Source organism: Balaenoptera physalus (genome assembly GCF_965194825.1).
Source record: "Balaenoptera physalus genome assembly, chromosome: 1".
NCBI classification, from domain to species: domain Eukaryota; kingdom Metazoa; phylum Chordata; class Mammalia; order Artiodactyla; family Balaenopteridae; genus Balaenoptera; species Balaenoptera physalus.
Window position 1 is genome coordinate 174,572,269 of NC_138882.1, and position 17,704 is coordinate 174,589,972.

General features: G+C 39.0%; 1 protein-coding gene and 1 pseudogene across 4 annotated transcripts in view; one reads left to right on the forward strand and one right to left on the reverse strand.

Annotated features, from left to right (window-relative positions):
* The window catches only part of LOC309650224 (glycine cleavage system H protein, mitochondrial pseudogene), a 126,151-nt pseudogene that overhangs the window by 82,242 nt on the left and 26,205 nt on the right, over window positions 1-17,704 (forward strand). The gene's annotated exons all lie outside the window — the stretch shown is intronic.
* The window catches only part of STX12 (syntaxin 12), a 33,953-nt gene continuing 20,738 nt past the window's right edge, over window positions 4,490-17,704 (reverse strand). For 2 of the 3 annotated variants that reach the window (XM_082441069.1, XM_082441067.1), the window contains 5 exons: window positions 12,920-12,963; window positions 11,491-11,596; window positions 8,194-8,266; window positions 7,041-7,123; window positions 4,490-5,712 (listed from right to left, as the gene is read on the reverse strand). In XM_082441069.1, the coding sequence (XP_082297195.1) occupies window positions 5,620-5,712; window positions 7,041-7,123; window positions 8,194-8,266; window positions 11,491-11,596; window positions 12,920-12,963 (399 nt within the window). In that variant the 3' untranslated portion in view covers window positions 4,490-5,619. The remainder of the gene's footprint in view (window positions 5,713-7,040; window positions 7,124-8,193; window positions 8,267-11,490; window positions 11,597-12,919; window positions 12,964-17,704) is intronic. The other variant, XM_082441068.1, reaches the window with a different exon arrangement.

The following is a 17,704-nucleotide window of genomic DNA, read 5'->3' on the forward strand; positions in this document are numbered from 1 at the left end:
AAGCTACCTTTCGGGGTCATCTAAACTCTGGACAAACAGGAGCCAGGGACGGATCCAACCAGATGGCAGGCGTCCAGATCTTCAATGTGCATGAATGAAGTGATTAATCAAGTTGAGGCCCCTTTGGATTTTAAAATTCTGGTCATAGTGACTAGATAGTGTAAGGAAGAATTAGGATTCAGGCCTGCTTTAGGCCAACAGCTGGGTGAAAGAGACCAGCAGCAGGTCCTCTGGTTGTAATGGCTTACGTCTATTGAGTGCTTACTTATCTGGGCAAGTATATAGTTTATATGAATCATCTCATTTAATTCTCACAACTCTTGAAATAGGTATTATGATTCCTGAGGGGAGGGTCAGAGAGATTGAGCTGCCCAGCCTCACCCTAGAACAAGTGGTGAGTGGAATTCAAATCTCAATCAGTGTGATGCCAAAGGCCATGCTCTTTAATCATCACTATCTGTCACACTTTGATGTTGGTGTGATCATATTAGTATGCAACTAAAGCCCAACACTTTTTCACTTTTGTAGAAAACATGGGAGGATTATCTGACCTTTTTTTTTTTTTCCTTTTAAGGAAACCGAATGCAAAATTATTGTTCACCCATAAAGAGGCACTGCACAGCAAGTTATCTCCTTCTATGGTGGAGTTATTTCTTTTCTTGATTGCCTGCTACTGGTCCTCTAGATTTTAAATTGAACATCAGCCTGTTCAAAAGAGTTTGCCCTTGGTGACATCTCCAGGCATCAAGATTTAGCTGCAGCATAATATTAACTTAGAATTTAAAATTATCAACTCTTAGGCAGGAGAATCACATTTTCCCCTGGTCTTCAAAGGCACAGTAAACTCATCCAGCAAGGATGTTAACTGATCAGATCACTTTTTTTTTTTGGCTGTGCCTCGGGGCTTGCAAGATCTTTGTTCCCTGACCAGTGATTGAACCCAGCCCTCGGCAGTGAAAGCGCCAAGTCCTAACCACTGGACTGCCAGGGAATTCCCTCAGATCACTTATCACACGAACTGGTTAATATCCTACTTTCCAGCTTTGTGATTCCAAAAATAGACTAGGCTGATAGCTCTAAACTTGGTTTCAGGAAAACAGGCTATAGCTCCCTCCTTTGAGCACAGGGACTTGATTAAGAAAGAATTAAATAGTTTCAAGTGTTTTGAGTGTAACAGAAAAGAGCAAGGTGCTTGTATCTACAGAGATTGTGTGGGCCTTTGAGGTCCCATGCCCTTTTCAGGCATGAAGAGGTATTGAAGCCATGTCTAACTATCAGGGATCTAATACCATCTTATGTCAGCTTTGCCTTTCAATTTCTCAGCTTCTGTGGGTGGTCTATTATTTAATCCCTTATAATGCTGAATGTACACCCAAGAAACCTAAGCTATATTCTTACCCTTATAATTCTTTATTCCTTGGCTATGTTCCCTGTTTCCAGCACAGCTGATATTCACACTGACCTCTGATGTAATGGCACCTTACACTTTCCTGGGCCTTATAAAGCAAAATGCTCTTTGGGCACCAATGATGTCAGTAGAGATCAGCAAACTGGAGGACAGCAGTCTAGGACATGAACCTTTTGAAATGTAAAGACTGATGGGCTAGCTGCCTTTGGATTTTGATATCTCAACAAAGATTAATTTCTTAGACTTTGAGACTTCCTTAGAATAGAATCTAAAGACATAAGGAGCATATTGATATCAAAAAACTTCTTAGAACATCTTTTATATATGAGTGATCAAATGGAGACACTGAAAAAATTGTGTGTTTGTGTAGAGATGGTACAGCAGGAGACTCATTTAGCAGGGTGGTGAATGAAAAGTTTACAAGGTGCCAACAAAAGAAAAGATATCATGAAAACTGAATAGAAATTGCCATTACTCCGCATTGTTAAAGCTTCATGAAAGATGTGGTGAGCAGGATAGTTTGTATCAGTGATGAACGGAGACAGTGTATAGTGTCTAAAGGTGTGGTTTTGAAGTCTGTGTGCTTGAGATCAAATCCTGGCTCCACAGCTCCTAAACTGTGTGCCCTTGGCCAGGTTGCTTACTTACTATGCCTCGGTTTCCTAATCCATAAAAAGAGGACGAGAAAAATATATCTCCTCGATAGTTTTGTGAGTGTAAGATGATAAATGTAAAATGTAAAACATTCAGCATAGTAAATTGCTTGTAGTAAGGGCTCCAGTATTACCCCACAAATGACCATTCACATACAGAGCACTTCCTCAAGACTCTAAATTCCTGCAGTAGACTGCCATTCCTGGCCTCAGCTTCTTCAGTTGTAAAGCGATGGAGCTAGTCTAGATGAGTGGTTCAGATATTCGAGATGTCATGGACCAGGGGAAAATAAGTATTATAGGGGTGTCAACTTTTATTTTGCCAACTGAGGAGATTTTTAAATGAAGACTGTCACCTAACATCACCACCTTTTCATTTTTATAATCTTTTTAGAAAGTGAGAAGGCCATTAGCTCAGATTCAAAGATGGTACTTTAAAAAGCCCACTATGTTATTTTTCTCATTTCTCCATGGACTGTAAAAACTTGGTCCTTAATCAGAGTCCCACATTAAAAATTCTATTATTTCAAGTTTATCTTTTAAAAATTAAGTACTATATTGTTAATCAAATTTCATTTTGGATAAGTATTAAAATGAACTACTCAGTTGGCCTAAAAGCAGGATCAAGGGTTGGAATTAAAACCTTTCAAGCTATTTCCTGGCTAAATGGAGATTCTAAAGTAGATGTAATTCATAGTACTGGAAAGCAATACTGAAAAATTCCTTGAAACCTAGGGATACGCTAAACATGCTTAGAAAAGAAGGGAGGAAGCCTTCTAGCCCTAGGAAACAGGATAGAATGAAATCTGAGTTAGGTTCTGGTCTGCATTTAGTGACCAAAAGCAAAAGCTTCATTCCCGTGACTGAGAACTGCCTCTGAACAGAAGAAGGGGGAAAAAACCCAAAAAACAAAAAAACTGAATGGAGGAGGCTTGGTATATTTTAATTTGCACTGACTGAAGCATGATTTCATTTTGATATTTTTTTCCCAGTGGTGCAAGGCAGTGTATCACCACCCCTTAACAAAACAAAACAAAACCTACCCAGGGAGCATTGGTCTAGCAGCTAGCAAGTTCTTGTTCTGGAACATTCGCAGAGGAAGTGGCCAGCATGACACCTCTACTTTACCCTACACTACAGTACTACTGTTTTAATTCACTTGAAGAGAAAACATTCTATAAAGAAAGGAGAAAGAAAGAGAAAAGGAAAGGAATACAGAGACAAACATACAGTTGGTATGTTCAGACCACATCCCTATGGTCTTTACAATCAAAGAATTTTATAGCTTTAAGAGAACGATTGAGGAAACTAGGGGCCTATGGGTTAAATAACTTGTCCAAATACCTACAGCAAGTTAATGACAGAGCTAAGATTCCCCAGGCCTTCTGTATCCCAGTCTAGTTTTTGACCTCCAAACCAATGGTTTTCAACCATGGTTATACCTGAGAATTATCTGGAGCTTTTAGAAGTCTCTATACCCAGGCTATAACCCAAACTAACTAAATTAGAATCTTGTGGCACGGTCACCTAGGTATCAGTATTTTTTTAGTTTCTAATGTGAAGCCATGGTTAAGAACCACTGCCCTAAACCATGGTGCCCTAAAGGTGGACAAAGCACAGTCAAGGAGGATTCTGTGAACAGGTTTGTTAGGACCACTTAGCAGAACCTCTTGGTGACTACTACAAATTCCAGGCCACTGAAATTCTAGGCCAAGGTCATATTTGCTACCCATGACTACTATTACCACCACCATTGGATAACATAGAACAGAACTATGGTGGCTTCATTTTACACAAACTGAAAGGTTTCGTGTTTTTTTTGTTTGTTTGGTATTTTTTTACAGTCAAGACTTTTTTCTTGCCTGGAATGTTACAAATGATGTATTCAAGTCCAACTGTAATTTAGAGCTGAAGGGGCAGTGATTGTATAACCAAGGAATTACCTCTGAAGCTGCTGCTTGGGCCACTGTGACGCCCCAATAGCTCTATCCTGTTCCTCAAGGAAAGGACCTATTCCACCCCTAAACCAGTCCTCACCTGATCTCCAGTCTTCTTGCAGGTCTCAGTTTTTCTCTGGACAGCACATTACCCAATATCTACTGCATTAGGATGTTAACTCATAAAAACTTACTACAAAAGCTTTTCAAATGTTTATTTGTCTTATGTGGGTGGAATGCTGCAAGAGTGCAAAGAAACTTATGCATTTAGCCCTGTTTCCCTGCTGTTCACATTAGTTTAGTAAAAGAAGATTAAGTAACATTAAAGGGAATGGAAGAAATAAGTATAAATATATCCAGGGTAGTGAGATCCTCTGATTCACTAAAGGATGAACTGAAATTGTTGGCCCAGTTCACATTTATGTGAGAGCCTAGAGAAATTACTTTCCCTTTAACTTCCCTACACTTGTGAAAAAGGGGAGTGGACAACATTTATGTTACAAGACAGCAATCTTTTATTGAAACATTTTTTGTCTAAAACTATGCATGGAGAGATTAATCTCTTGTTCATAAATTAGGATAAGTCTAACATCACTATTCCAAACCAGTATTATTTACAAAAAAGAACCTTTTCTTTGCTTTATCGCCAGGTTCACAGGACTAAATTTTAAACCAACTTCAGACTAGCTTTTAAAATCTTCCTGCCATCAAATGCCCAGGGTAGGGGGCAGCCTTTTGATGACAACATTCATCATTCACCAGGAATGCAGAACCACAACTAAGCAACAACAACAGAAGATTACATCATTCCAAACAATTCCTATTTGCTCTCCAGAAGAATGCTTTGTCTAATGCTCCCCTTCTATACAGACAGGTGGGAGAGGAACCCCACAGAGAATCATGTTAATTAAATTAAACTCTTCCAAAAGTGAACAAGATGGTTTAGTGTATATATGGATAAACTGCAGTCGATGACACTAGCAGATAATAAACTTAAACCCAGATTAACACACACCCCAACAGCTGGCCAGCTCAAATAGTTACTTCTGATTTAATCTGGATCACATGTGCAATTTTTTATTCTCTAGTTAAATACATTGCCAAAATCTTTCAAAGCATATAGGGGGCAGGCTTCTTAGAAATTCAAACTAAAATATTAAATAATAAAAATTGCTGGCTTATTATACAGTTTCTGACAGACACCAATATGCTGGGTGACAGAAAGTAATTCTATCTCAGTTGCTAGTAAAAAGGTAAATCTTGTATGTACATAGAAAGACAATATTACAAGACTATAGTGTTACCTACCAAAACAAGAATATCTAGAATGTAATTTTCAGTAAACACTTGGGATGAAGGGCAATCAGAATATAAGAGAAAGCAAAATCCACATAAATTAATTCTTAATTTGAGAAATCAATAAAATGTACACATAAATTGATAAATACTGTCTCCATAGGTCACTAATTCCAAGGACTAGTTAGTAGTTAGTTTCTAACTAAATTATTACAGGACATTCTGGTGTATTCTGTCTTCTTGTGATCAGTTTGTTCTGGCAAGACTCCAGCAAGCACTTGCCCTTGAAAACAGCTCAGCAGGAGAAGGCTCGGAGGCAATCACTTCATTTATTAACTAGCCACAAAATAAGTCCCAAGATTACAATAATCACTGACAGGACAAGCACCAGGATACAGATCTTCTTGCGAGATTTTTTCTGAGGAGAGAAATATGTAAAGAAGACACTCATGAAACAAGTAAAAAATGTTTCAGTCTAAGACTCCAAGAGTGCTTCATCAATCTGCCTCCTGGTAATTCAAAATTAACTCTATCCATGTATGACTATGCAGACACCTTCTCAAAAATCTCAAGTTACCAGTGCTAGGCAGCAGCACAAGTTCTAATTCCAGGCTCCCAAATACAATTTTGCAAAGGAACTGTTTATACCTATATTGCTAGGCATTATTTGCAATAAAATAAGTTATCTGTACATGTGTATTTTAATAAAGGTTTTATACCTAGTATAAAATTTTATGTTCACTGTAAAAAATACACACAAGCAGAAGAGAAAATAATCACCCACAGATAATAAAACAGTTGACATTTTGATTGTATTTCCTTCTGATCTTTTATCCATGCATATTGTTATCTGACATAATTGGGACCATACTGTATGATGTTTGATGTTTTTATCACTTAATATTTTAGCATAAAAATTTTGATATTATAAACTCTTCATAAACATCTCCTTTAATTCCCACATAACATTGAGTGGATGTATATAATTTACTTAATTGTTCCTTTACTGTTGGATATTAAAGTCATCACTCAGTTTTAAAAGGAAACACTATTATTAAATACATATTTCTTTAAGAACAGTCCAGGTGAAATACAGCTATCTTAGGAACGTGGTAACTGACTGAATGCTATTTATTTCTAAAAGGCCATGCAACACCAAATCGAGGAGAAATGAGAGGGACCTCATTCACAATATTTGTAAACTGAGGTAAAGACCCAGATAAAAGTCATAAAACTAGAGTTTCAACTCATATGTAGAAAAATATCACTTTACAGAAAGTGGAACAATTAACCCCTATTTATTCATATGAAATGACCCCAAAATGATAAGCCCCTATTAATTCATAAATAGCAGTCAGAGTTGATTCTTTGTCCATCCTCAGTGGCAACAGTCAACATAAAGTATCTGCAGAGTTCTACTTTGTACCTATTACTATCCTAATTGAAACAAACTTCAGCTGTTTAGGTTATAAACTTAGCCTTATACCAGATTAGGTATCATGCTAGCTTACGTGGTTAGCTTTGTAGCTAAGAGGCTTCTATGTCAGTTTATTCAAAGTTTGATGCCTTTTTGTAGATCTCTCTGCAAAGAAAAATACTAAAAATGGAGCTGGGACTGCAATTATGACTACCTGTCTCCAGCTCAAGTCTAAGCAAAAGGCTGCAGCTGTTCTCAATGTGTCAGTATAATGTGATGGCCCATAAAGTCTACAGCACACAGTGACTTTCTTTAGTACCTGCTTTTACCTGATAGTAAGCAGCTCGCTGTAACTGATCAGTGGCTCTTTCTACATGCACCTCTGAGCTTTCCACATTGGCTTCTATGCTGTCTGCAAAAAAGAAGGGCAGTGGATGTTTTACCACACTCAGATGTCTCAAGACTGCAAACTGAAGAGAATTATGATGCTATGGGTCCTGGTTCACCACCATCACTCCAACTATCCAGGCATGAAATCAAAAGTTACTAACTCCATAAGAGAATAGCCCTATTCTTTGGAAATAAATACTGGGGTGGAGGGTTATGAAGTATATAACTCACCCACAAATGGTTCAGAAAAAAAATCAGGTATATACATAGAGTGAGAAAGAGTGAGCGCAAATAAAAAGCAAGTGGGGTAGAACGTTAACAAGAGGTAAATCTGGGTAAAGTTTATAAAGGAGTTCCTTATTTTTTATTTATTTAATTTATTTATTTTTGGCTGTGTTGGGTCTTCATTGCTGCGCACAGGCTTTCCCTAATTGTGGCGAGCGAGGGCTACTCTTCGTTGCGCCAGCTTCTCACTGCGGTGGCTTCTCTTGTTGCGGAGCAGGGGCTCTAGGTGCGTGGGCTTCAGTAGTTGTGGCATGTCGGCTCAGCAGTTGTGGCTCGTGGGCTCAGTAGTTGTGGCTCGCGGGCTCTAGAGCGCAGGCTCAATAGCTGTGGCGCACGGGCTTAGTTGGTCCACAGCATGTGGGATCTTCCCAAACCAGGGCTCGAACCCATGTCCCCTGCATTGGCAGGTGGATTCTTAACCACTGAGCCACCAGGGAAGCCCAAGGAGTTCCTTATTATTTTCATTTTTGCAACTTTTTATGAACTTGAAACTATATCCAAATAAAAAGCTTAAAAAAAAAAGGGTTTCTAAGCCCATAGTTGTGCAAGTCTCTGGAGATAAAAACTGGGAAGCTGACAGCTAATATTTCCCTAAACAGCCAAAGACTTACCAAGAGGCTATGGCAAGTGAATGGAGCTGACTATTCACGGAAGCCTCATTTTAACTTACACATTTGACAACATAAGAAAATGAATTTAATGATTTTTAAATGGTATTCCAAAATTCCTAAGACACATCTTACTGACTTCTTTGCACACAAATACTGGTCCACTCCCCTTCATGTTAAAGGTATCAATAATACCTACCAATGAGGTCACCCTGGTCATGGATCATCATCGCCAAATCTTTAAATATCTGATTGACATCCAAAATATCCGCCTAAGGAACACAAAAAAACAATTAACGTTGAGCAACATGTTAGAAGATTCATTTCCTCTACTTACCTAAAGCTTTGTCTAGTAACATAACACATGTGTTTTTAAAGCTTATAAATCATGTTTTCTCCATAAAGAGAAAATGGAAAAAAAAGTTAATTATTAACATTTACTAAATGACTACTATGTGCCAAGTACTATACCAGGTAGGTAATTAAAAGCACAGTCTCTTGGAGCCTGACTGTCAGCTACAGAGGACTGTTAATCCTCCAGTCTTGTCCAACCTTAAATTAAGAACTTCTCTGCACCTCCCCTCTAAAATGTGGACAATGGCAGTACCCATCTCATAGGGTTTTCAGAAGTACTAAATAAGAAGTTCTTAGAACTGTGAAATAACCACTTCATAAGGGTCAGGTATTATTAACTATTACTTAACTGGTCCTCATGACAACCCAATGAGACATGTATTATCCCCATTCTACAGAAGAGAAAATCAAGGCTCAAAGAGGTTTAATGACTTGTCCCAAGGTCTCACAGCTAGCAAGTGGCAGAACTGAGAATTAAAAGTTCATGATCTTTTGTTACTATGCCTCCTTGATACTTGAATTAATCATTCAGTAACTCTATGAACTAAGTATCTTTGAGGATAATGAGGCTCAGAGAGGTTATGTAACTTGTCTAGTCATACAACTCGTCAGTGAGGAAACTAAGCATTGCAGCCAGGATTATATCCCTAAAGCCCACGCTCTTTCAATTGTAGTGTACTGCCTCTCAGAATGCTATAATAAAAAATGATGCCTTCAAAGCAATGACTTCCTAATCATAACTTGCAAGAATAGTTCTTGCCAGAACCTCAATTACTTGCTAAGAGTCTACTATAGTTGGGAGAGTCTGCTAATTGCTGTGAATATAAAAGGGCTTAATAATAGCTAAGGGGGGGCGGGGCGGGGAGGGATCAGTATACAATAAGATAAATAAGAAGAAAGGGTGTTACACGGTAAATGACTAATAAATGGTATAGGAAGTCTAGCAGAGGAGGAAGACTATGGCAGAAGAGGTAGGACTTGAGTTGTGCCTTACAGCAAAAGAGAAGCCATATACACAGAAAGGTAACTGGGTTAAAGAACAAACAGCCCAGTTTGGCTATAACATAAGGTGTGATATTGTGATTCATAATAAGAAATATATATTTGGTCGTTGTCCCATTCCCAGCACAGAGCTTCTAAAAACCTTAGAATTTTCTAAGTGATAAAAGAGATAAAGATGTCTTTTTTCATTCATAACAAGCCCCTTTCAACCACTCCTAAGTTTATGTTAATGGCCTGACTTTTGGAAAACCCATAAGGATAGGGGCTGGTTGCCAGGGGAACCAACTTGGTGATTAGATGGTTGGAACTTTCAGCCCCAATTCTGACCTCTGGGGAGGGGAGGAGGGCTCAAGGTTAAATCAACCACCAAGGGCCAATTATTTAATCAATCATGCCCATGTAACCACAGGGTTCAGAGAGTTTCTTGGTTGGTGAACACATGGAGATTTGGGGAGGGTGCGCAGGGAGAGGGCACGGAAGCTCTGTACCCCTTCCCACATACTTTGCCCCATACATCTCTTCCATATGGCTGTTCCTGAGCTGTATCCTTTTATAATAAACCAGTAATCTAGTGAGTAAACTGTTTTCTTGAGTTCTGTGAGCAGCTCTAGCAAATTAATCGAACCCAAGGACGGGGTCGTGAGAACCTCCAGTTTCCAGCCTGTCAGTCAGAAGCACAGGTGATGACCTGCATTTGCGAGTGGCATCTGAAGTCACAGGGAGGGGGGTCAGTCTTGTGGGATCTGAGGCTAACTCCAGGGAGATAGTGTCAGAATTGAGTTGAATTGTAGGACATCCCGATGGTGTGGCAGAACTGCTTGATGTGGGAAAAAGCCCACACATTTGGGGGCCAGAAGTGTCAGAAGTGTAGTGTGAGAGTAGAAGAGACACACAGAAGTGTGATGCTTCACCATTAGAATGGGGTTTGTATGTTAGATGCAGGAAATGACTGGATATGAAAATCCAGCCCTGGCTAAGGAATTTGGCCTTAATTCTGTTGAATGTGAAGTGCTCATTACACTCCTGACATCTACTACATTACATTCTTCTCCTTAGCTCCATATATCTCACTCTACTCCCTGCTATAGCAGGATTTCTCATGTTAAAGAACCAAGTCAATGATTAGTAGCAATAGGTGAAACAGAGAAAAGACATGACATTTTTGAAGGTAATAATCAAACTTGAGGATGAACTGTCCCATCAAAAAACAGACACTGATGGGCTCTAGGGCAGTGGGGCTCAACCTTGACTGCACATTGTAATCACCTGCGAAGTTTGTAAGGAAAAACGTGTCCACGGCCAGGGCCTCTTGTGGATGTTTGCCCATTTTTAATCTATGAAAAATAGGAAAATCATATAGTCCAAACATAGTAATTGGTAGTGGAGGAGGAGAGCTGGGGAATTAAAAAAAAATATCCAAGTGATTCTGAAGTGCAGTCATGGTTCAGAACCACTGCCACAGATGAAGGTCAAGGAGGAGCTCAAAGTTTCTCCTCTCTACAACCCTCCCCTCCCCACTGCCCCCGGGGATGGCAGTCTTCTATCTCCATGGAGGAGAAAAGTACTCAGGTTTAAGGATATCTTACTGGTCACTGTGCAAGATTAAAGTTGGGAACTCAGGTAAGAGAGGTCTCAAGACCGCTCTCTCAACCCCCACCTCAAAAACCCTTCCTATTTCTCTGACTCACTGACGTGATATCCAAAACTTGGGAGTGGACTTTGGGATACACAAAAATGGAGCAAACCTTTTTGGCCTATCTTTATTCTGGGCTATTCAGACTAAGCAAAGGGCTCTCCATAGAGCCCTACCTAAACCTAGAGGTTGGCATTGAGGTTTCAGGACAAAGTCTTAATGAGCGATAAAATATTTGTTGGCCTTGCTCTGTTCTCTATGCATAGTCTCATGGAGACCATATAAGATATAGTAACTGAGGAGAGGATTCGGGTATTCTCAGGTGCCATGGCCAATACCAACATAAGAGTAGTTCAAATTCTCCATGATTACACTGAGACATAATATGTCTCATTAGCCATACAACAACTCATTTCATCCTTTTTCATAATCACTGTGAGAAAAACCAGGTGAATTAAGAGATTGCATCTACATTGAGTCAAACAAAAAACATGACTTGGCTCTCACCTCCAGCTGCCGAATTGCCGTTTCCCTCTCTTTAATAAGTTCCAAATCCTGTTCAGTGATGGCCACCTCATCCTCCTGGCTCTGCATCTGGTTCCACTCCTCATGGCTGCAGGGAGACAAGCACACTAGTTGATTCCTCCTCTCTAAGGTGTACATAAGACATATCGGCATCACCTCTGCTGCCAGCAGAGCCTGCCCAAAGACAGTACCAGGGCTCCAACTCCTCTGGTATCAATACAAGTGTCGGAGGCCACATTCTTCATATCCAGAGGCAAAGAGTTGGTAACACCAAGAAAACAAAGTCTCAGCTTTCATGGGCAAAACTAAGAGGAAGCAGAATTATGAGGGATGGGACTCCTTGCTGTTTCCCTTCGGGGGTACACTCTACAATCTTGCTAGGACTTGCTAGACAGAAGTGGGCAGAGATTTGAAATCAACAAAGTACAGTGGCCCATTCTCTCCCAGGGCACTCTCAAAGTGCAAGCTGTGTTGGTATCTCGGGTATTAGACAGGTGGAGGAGAGCAGGTTAAGTGACCTGTCAGTGCTTCACCAGTTAGTCCGATAGAATCACATCCCCTGGTTTTCGAGAATCTCTTTGAGGTTAGGCTTTAGGTTAAATGTCTCTTAACAGAAAACCAAAGTAAAAAGCTAGTGAAATGTTATAACTCTTCTTTTCAGGTACCATATTTAAAAGAAACGCATACGACATCTTATACTAGAAATGAAACACTTTGAAAATTCAGTATTAAGCATTTTCCAACAGTACACATAAATCACAAATCATCTCCACAATATTTAAAGAATTTCCTCCATGTGCTGGATATACAAAACTGAATAAGACAGCACCCCAGGCCTTTGAGGTGCTCACAGTATAGTGGGGGGGGAGATAGATACATACCTATAAGAAAACATTTTATGTTCTCAACTAATACCATCAGTACATTTTTATGGAATTAGTTAATTCAGTTTGGAGAAGTTAAGAAAGGAGATGTTTTTCAGATACAAATTATTTGCTTTTTCTTTTAATACTCCTAGAAGGATGAGTTGCCTCCATTTTAGGGATGAGTAAACAGAGACCCAAGAACTTTGAAGAATTTAAATCTGAATTAGAGGTAAAATTATTTAGACCTCCAAATCCATAGATTTGGGGGTTCATACTTATTCTTATTGAGCCACGCCCTCTCCTCAACACACAGACATCAGAGATTTCTTGAAAGTTTTTTATTCACTTTGAAATTATTCCTTCCATAATTCAAAGATCTTGGAAAAGCCCACAGTTTTGACTTTTTTATTTGATGGATTATAAATTACCTACTCCAAGGCTCCCTTTCTTTTTCCTCCTTTTTTTCTCATTGATTTTTAAAATTAAAAGTAAGTACAAAGTAAAAAATCCCATCTCGACTCTCTACATTAGAATAATTCCTTTACCTGTCAAATGAAACGAGCTGTTCCTCCCTTTGCCTCTCCTCCACCTAGAAAGCAGATGGCATTATTGCTGCTGTTATCCAGAAACACGTCACAGACAGACAGACACACACACAATGGCTTCCGTTAGCTACAGTATGAAGAAGTAACATCCCTTGGCTCCAACAGACTCTGTAAGATGACACAGGACTCTGGCAATCTGACTGGACCAGGAAATGGGTGTGAAGTAGTTGAAAGCAAATCTGCATTCCATTTGGATTCAGAACAGAAACCATACTAAATAGGATGGAGAAAACATGGATAGGAGAAAGGGATAAAAATTAATAATAATGATAACCTATCTTAAAATTTGGAGGCAGGTGGATTAAGGGAAAGAGTTGAAAACTTGCAAGGAAACAAATTTTCAGAACATGTGAAGATTTTTTTTAATGGACATTTAAAGCATATTAGGTACTAAAGTGGCAAACTGACTTAAAAAAATCAGTCTAATTATGTATTACCTTTGTAATTTAACAACAAACTAAGAAAAAATGTTAAAAGAGCAATCTTTTCCTATTTTTAAAAAGCCGTCCCTTTTCATGATAACAATAATTAAAAAGATAAGCAAAATAAAGAAAATTTCAAAATTCTACCCGCCCAGAGGAACACTGTGGGTTTTTTTGAAAAACATTTTTACTCTTTCCCCATATCAAGAAACAAAACAAGGGCTTCCTTGGTGGCACAGTGGTTAAGAATCCACCTGCCAATGCAGGGGACACGGGTTTGAGCCCTGGTCCGGGAAGATCCCACATGCCGCAGAGCAACTAAGCCCGTGCACCACAACTACAGAGCCTAAGCTCTAGAGCCCACAAGCCACAACTACTGAGCCTGCGTGCCACAACTACTGAAGCCCGCACGCCTAGAGCATGTGCTCCGCAACAAGAGAAGCCACCGCAATGAGAAGCCTGCGCACAGCAATGAAGAGTAGCCCCCACTCGCCACAATTAGAGAAAGCCCACGCGCAGCAACAAAGACCCAATGCAGCCAAAAATAAATAAATTTAATACATTAAAAAAAAAAAAAAACAGAACACTGCTAGTGTTCTAAAGCCTACCTATGTGCCCTTCTCCAGTTACAACCACCTCGTTCTCCTTTAGCGTAACCATCATCCTGACTTTGTGATCATCATTTTCTTGTATTTTTTATATGTTTTTTAAAATTAATTAATGTATTTATTTATTTTTGGTTGCCTTGGGTCTTCGTTGCTGTGCAACAAGCTTTCTCTAGCTGCGGCGAGCGGGAGCTATTCTTCATTGCAGTGCGCGGGCTTCTCATTGTGATGGCTTCTCTTGTTGTGGAGCACGGGCTCTAGGCACGTGGGTTTCAGTAGTTGTGGCTCGCGGGCTCTAGAACGCAGGCTCAGTAGTTGTGGCGCAGGGGCTTAGTTGCTCCGCAGCATGTGGGATCTTCCCGGATCAGGACTCGAACACGTGTTCCCTTCATTGGCAGGCAGATTCTTAACCACTGCACCACCAGGGAAGCCCTATCTCTTCTACCGTTAATCGACATTTGGATGTTTCTGATTTTTGAGTACTACAAATAATGCTGCTATGAACACTCCTGTACATATACCCTGGTACAGACTTACAGTGTTCTCTAGCATAGAACTGCTGGGTCATAAGGTGTGCGTGTGTTCTGAAGTTGCAGCCAGAATGTTTTCCAGTGGTTGTTCCAACTCATACTACCACTGGCCAGGTAGGAAAGTTCCTGTGCATCATATCCATGGCAACAACCTTCCCTGTTCACAGAATTTAAAATTTCTGCCTTTTTTTTTTTTTCCTGCCCTTCTTTTGGACATGAAATAGTATCTCAGGGTGGTTTTAATCTGTAATTCCATGACTACTAAAAAAGTTGAGTACTTCTCCATTTGACCATTATTCAAAGCAATACTAAGATGTTATTTGCTTTTTTCACTGTGTTGACAAAAACAAAGGTGGACAAAACTACCACTTGCACTTTAACACAAATCAAGGCAGTGGCACCAAACCATACTAGGAGTTTTCTATTCTTTATCACCACACATAGGGGGATAAAAGCCAGTTTGTCCTTAATGAAGCCATTAAATTTATTAACTAAATCTCAGTACATGTCTTTTTAATATTCTGTATAGTGAACTGGGAAGTATACATAAAGCCCTCCTGCTACAAACAGAAATACGATGTTTGTCTCCAGGAAAAGCACTTGTGTAATTGAGTTGCTGGGTGAACTAGCTACTTTTTTTAGGGAATAGCATTTTTACTTATTCAATATAGTTTATACTTATATATAAAACTTTTAAAATATATAAACTTTTAATACAATTTGTGTATATATATATACACACATATATATATATACACACAAACATATATATGATATATATAAAAGAATAACTAACAATCTATGGTTACTCAGATGGGTATTCAAAAGACAAGTTCTTCAAAATAAACAATGTGAGACTGTCACTTCAAGGAAAATAATGGACAGTGTTTGTTGCCAGTGATAAAAATCTAGCTTTCAAATAGAAAAAAAAAAAAAAATTCTGGAAAAGTTGTATCTACTGCTTGTGAACTTGAGAGATTCTCAATATTTAAAGACTTTTCTGGTCAAGCTGAAGATAATACATGATTTTTTGATATTGTAAAATGAAATATATCAACATTTAGAAGACCTGCATAAGTCAGGGAACCAATATTTTCCAAATGATAAATACATGATGTTATAAAAATCATGCACAGATAAAAGATCCAATAAAAGCATAAGACAGACAAAGATTTTAATGCATCAGAGTATGAACAAGTCACTGACAATGGTTTTCGATTCCACAATGCAACTAAGTTTTGTCCAGTTTTGATGTAGTATCAAGGAAAAATATCAACAATGATCTTAAGAGGTTAATTAAAATACTCCTTCCTTTTCCAGTTACTTACCTCTGTGAGGCTGGATTTTCTTCAGATACCTCAGCCAAAACAACATATCATAACAGACTGAATACAGAAGCAAGTATGAATATCTAGCTTCCTTCTGTCAAGCCAGATATTAAAAAGATTTGCAAAAATGAAAACAATGCCACTCTTCTCACTAAAACTTTTTTAATTTATTTATTTATTTATTTATTTATTTATGGCTGTATTGGGTCTTCGTTTCTGTGCGAGGGCTTTCTCCAGTTGCGGCAAGCGGGGGCCACTCTTCATCGCGGTGCGCGGGCCTCTCACTATCGCGGCCTCTCCTGTTGCGGAGCACAGGCTCCAGACGCACAGGCTCAGTAATTGTGGCTCACGGGCCTAGTTGCTCCGCGGCATGTGGGATCTTCCTAAACCAGGGCTCGAACCCGTGTCCCCTGCATTGGCAGGCAGATTCTCAACCACTGCGCCACCAGGGAAGCCCTAAAACTTTTTTTATTGTTTTGGAAAAGTAGTATTAATTAAAATCTCATTTATATTTTTCTGTTAGTATGTAATGGGTTTATTATTATTTGTAAATGAAATAATAAACATTTTAAAAACTTCTCAGTTTTAATTTCTAATACAATGTATATCAATAGATATCATTCATATAAGCAAAAGCTCTTTGGGGTCCTTAATAATTTTTAAGAGTATAATGGGGTCCTGAAATCAAAAAGTTTAAGAAACTATTGTTCTGTTGGGTTGTGTCTTTTTCATATTGATTCCTGAGAATTCTTTATATTCTCGATACCAGGCTTTTGTCAGTTGTACAAATAGCAATATCTTCTCCCTGTTTGTGATTTATCTTTTCACATATTTACCACTTTCTTTATTCTTACTCCTTTCTGCTTTTCAGACTTACTATCTGGGATCACCTTCCTTCTGCCTGAAGTTCATTCTTTAGAATGTTCTTAAGTAAGGTGTGCTGATAGCAAACTCTCTTTTGACTGAAAACGTCTTTAATTAGCCCTCATTCTGGTTATCTATTTTCACTGGGTTTAGAATCCTAGGGAGGCAATTATCGTCCTTTATAACATTAAAGACAACACTCTACTGGCTTCAAGTGTTGCTGTTGAGAAGTCTAACTATTGCACCTTTGAAGATATTCTATTGTTTCCCTGGCTATTTTTATGATTTTCTCTTTTTTTTGGTGTTCTGAAGTTTCCCTTTGATATACCTAGAATGAGAGTTTTTAAATTTATCCTTCTTGGGATTTGTTGGTGTTCTTGAAACTGTAGATTAGTGCCCTTCATCAGTTCTGAAATATTACCAGCCATTATCTCTTCAAATATGACTTCTGACCTATGTCTGCTCTACCCTCATTCTGTAACTCTAATTAAAACTATTATAAGGACTTCCCTGGTGGCACAGTGGTTAAGAATCCGCCTGCCAGTGCAGGGGACATGGGTTCAAGCCCTGGTCCAGGAAGATCCCACGTGCTGCGGAGCAACTAAGCCCATGCGCCACAACTACTGAGCCTGCGCTCTAGAGCCCGCGAGCCACAACTACTGAGCCTGTGTGCCACAGCTACTGAAGCCCGTGTGCCTAGAGCCCATGCTCCGCAACAAAAGAAGCCACCACAATGAGAAGCCCACACACCACAATGAGTAGCCCCCACTCGCCACAACTAGAGAAAGCCCGCGTGCAACAAAGACCCAACACAGCCAAATATAAATAAATAAATAAATAAATAAATTTATTTTTTAAAAAAAACTATTTTAGATCCTTTTACTTCAGTCTCCATTTCTCATAACCTTTCTTCCCTATTTAACTTCTTAACCCTCTGTCCTACATGCTGGATAATATCTTCTAACCTATTTTCTAG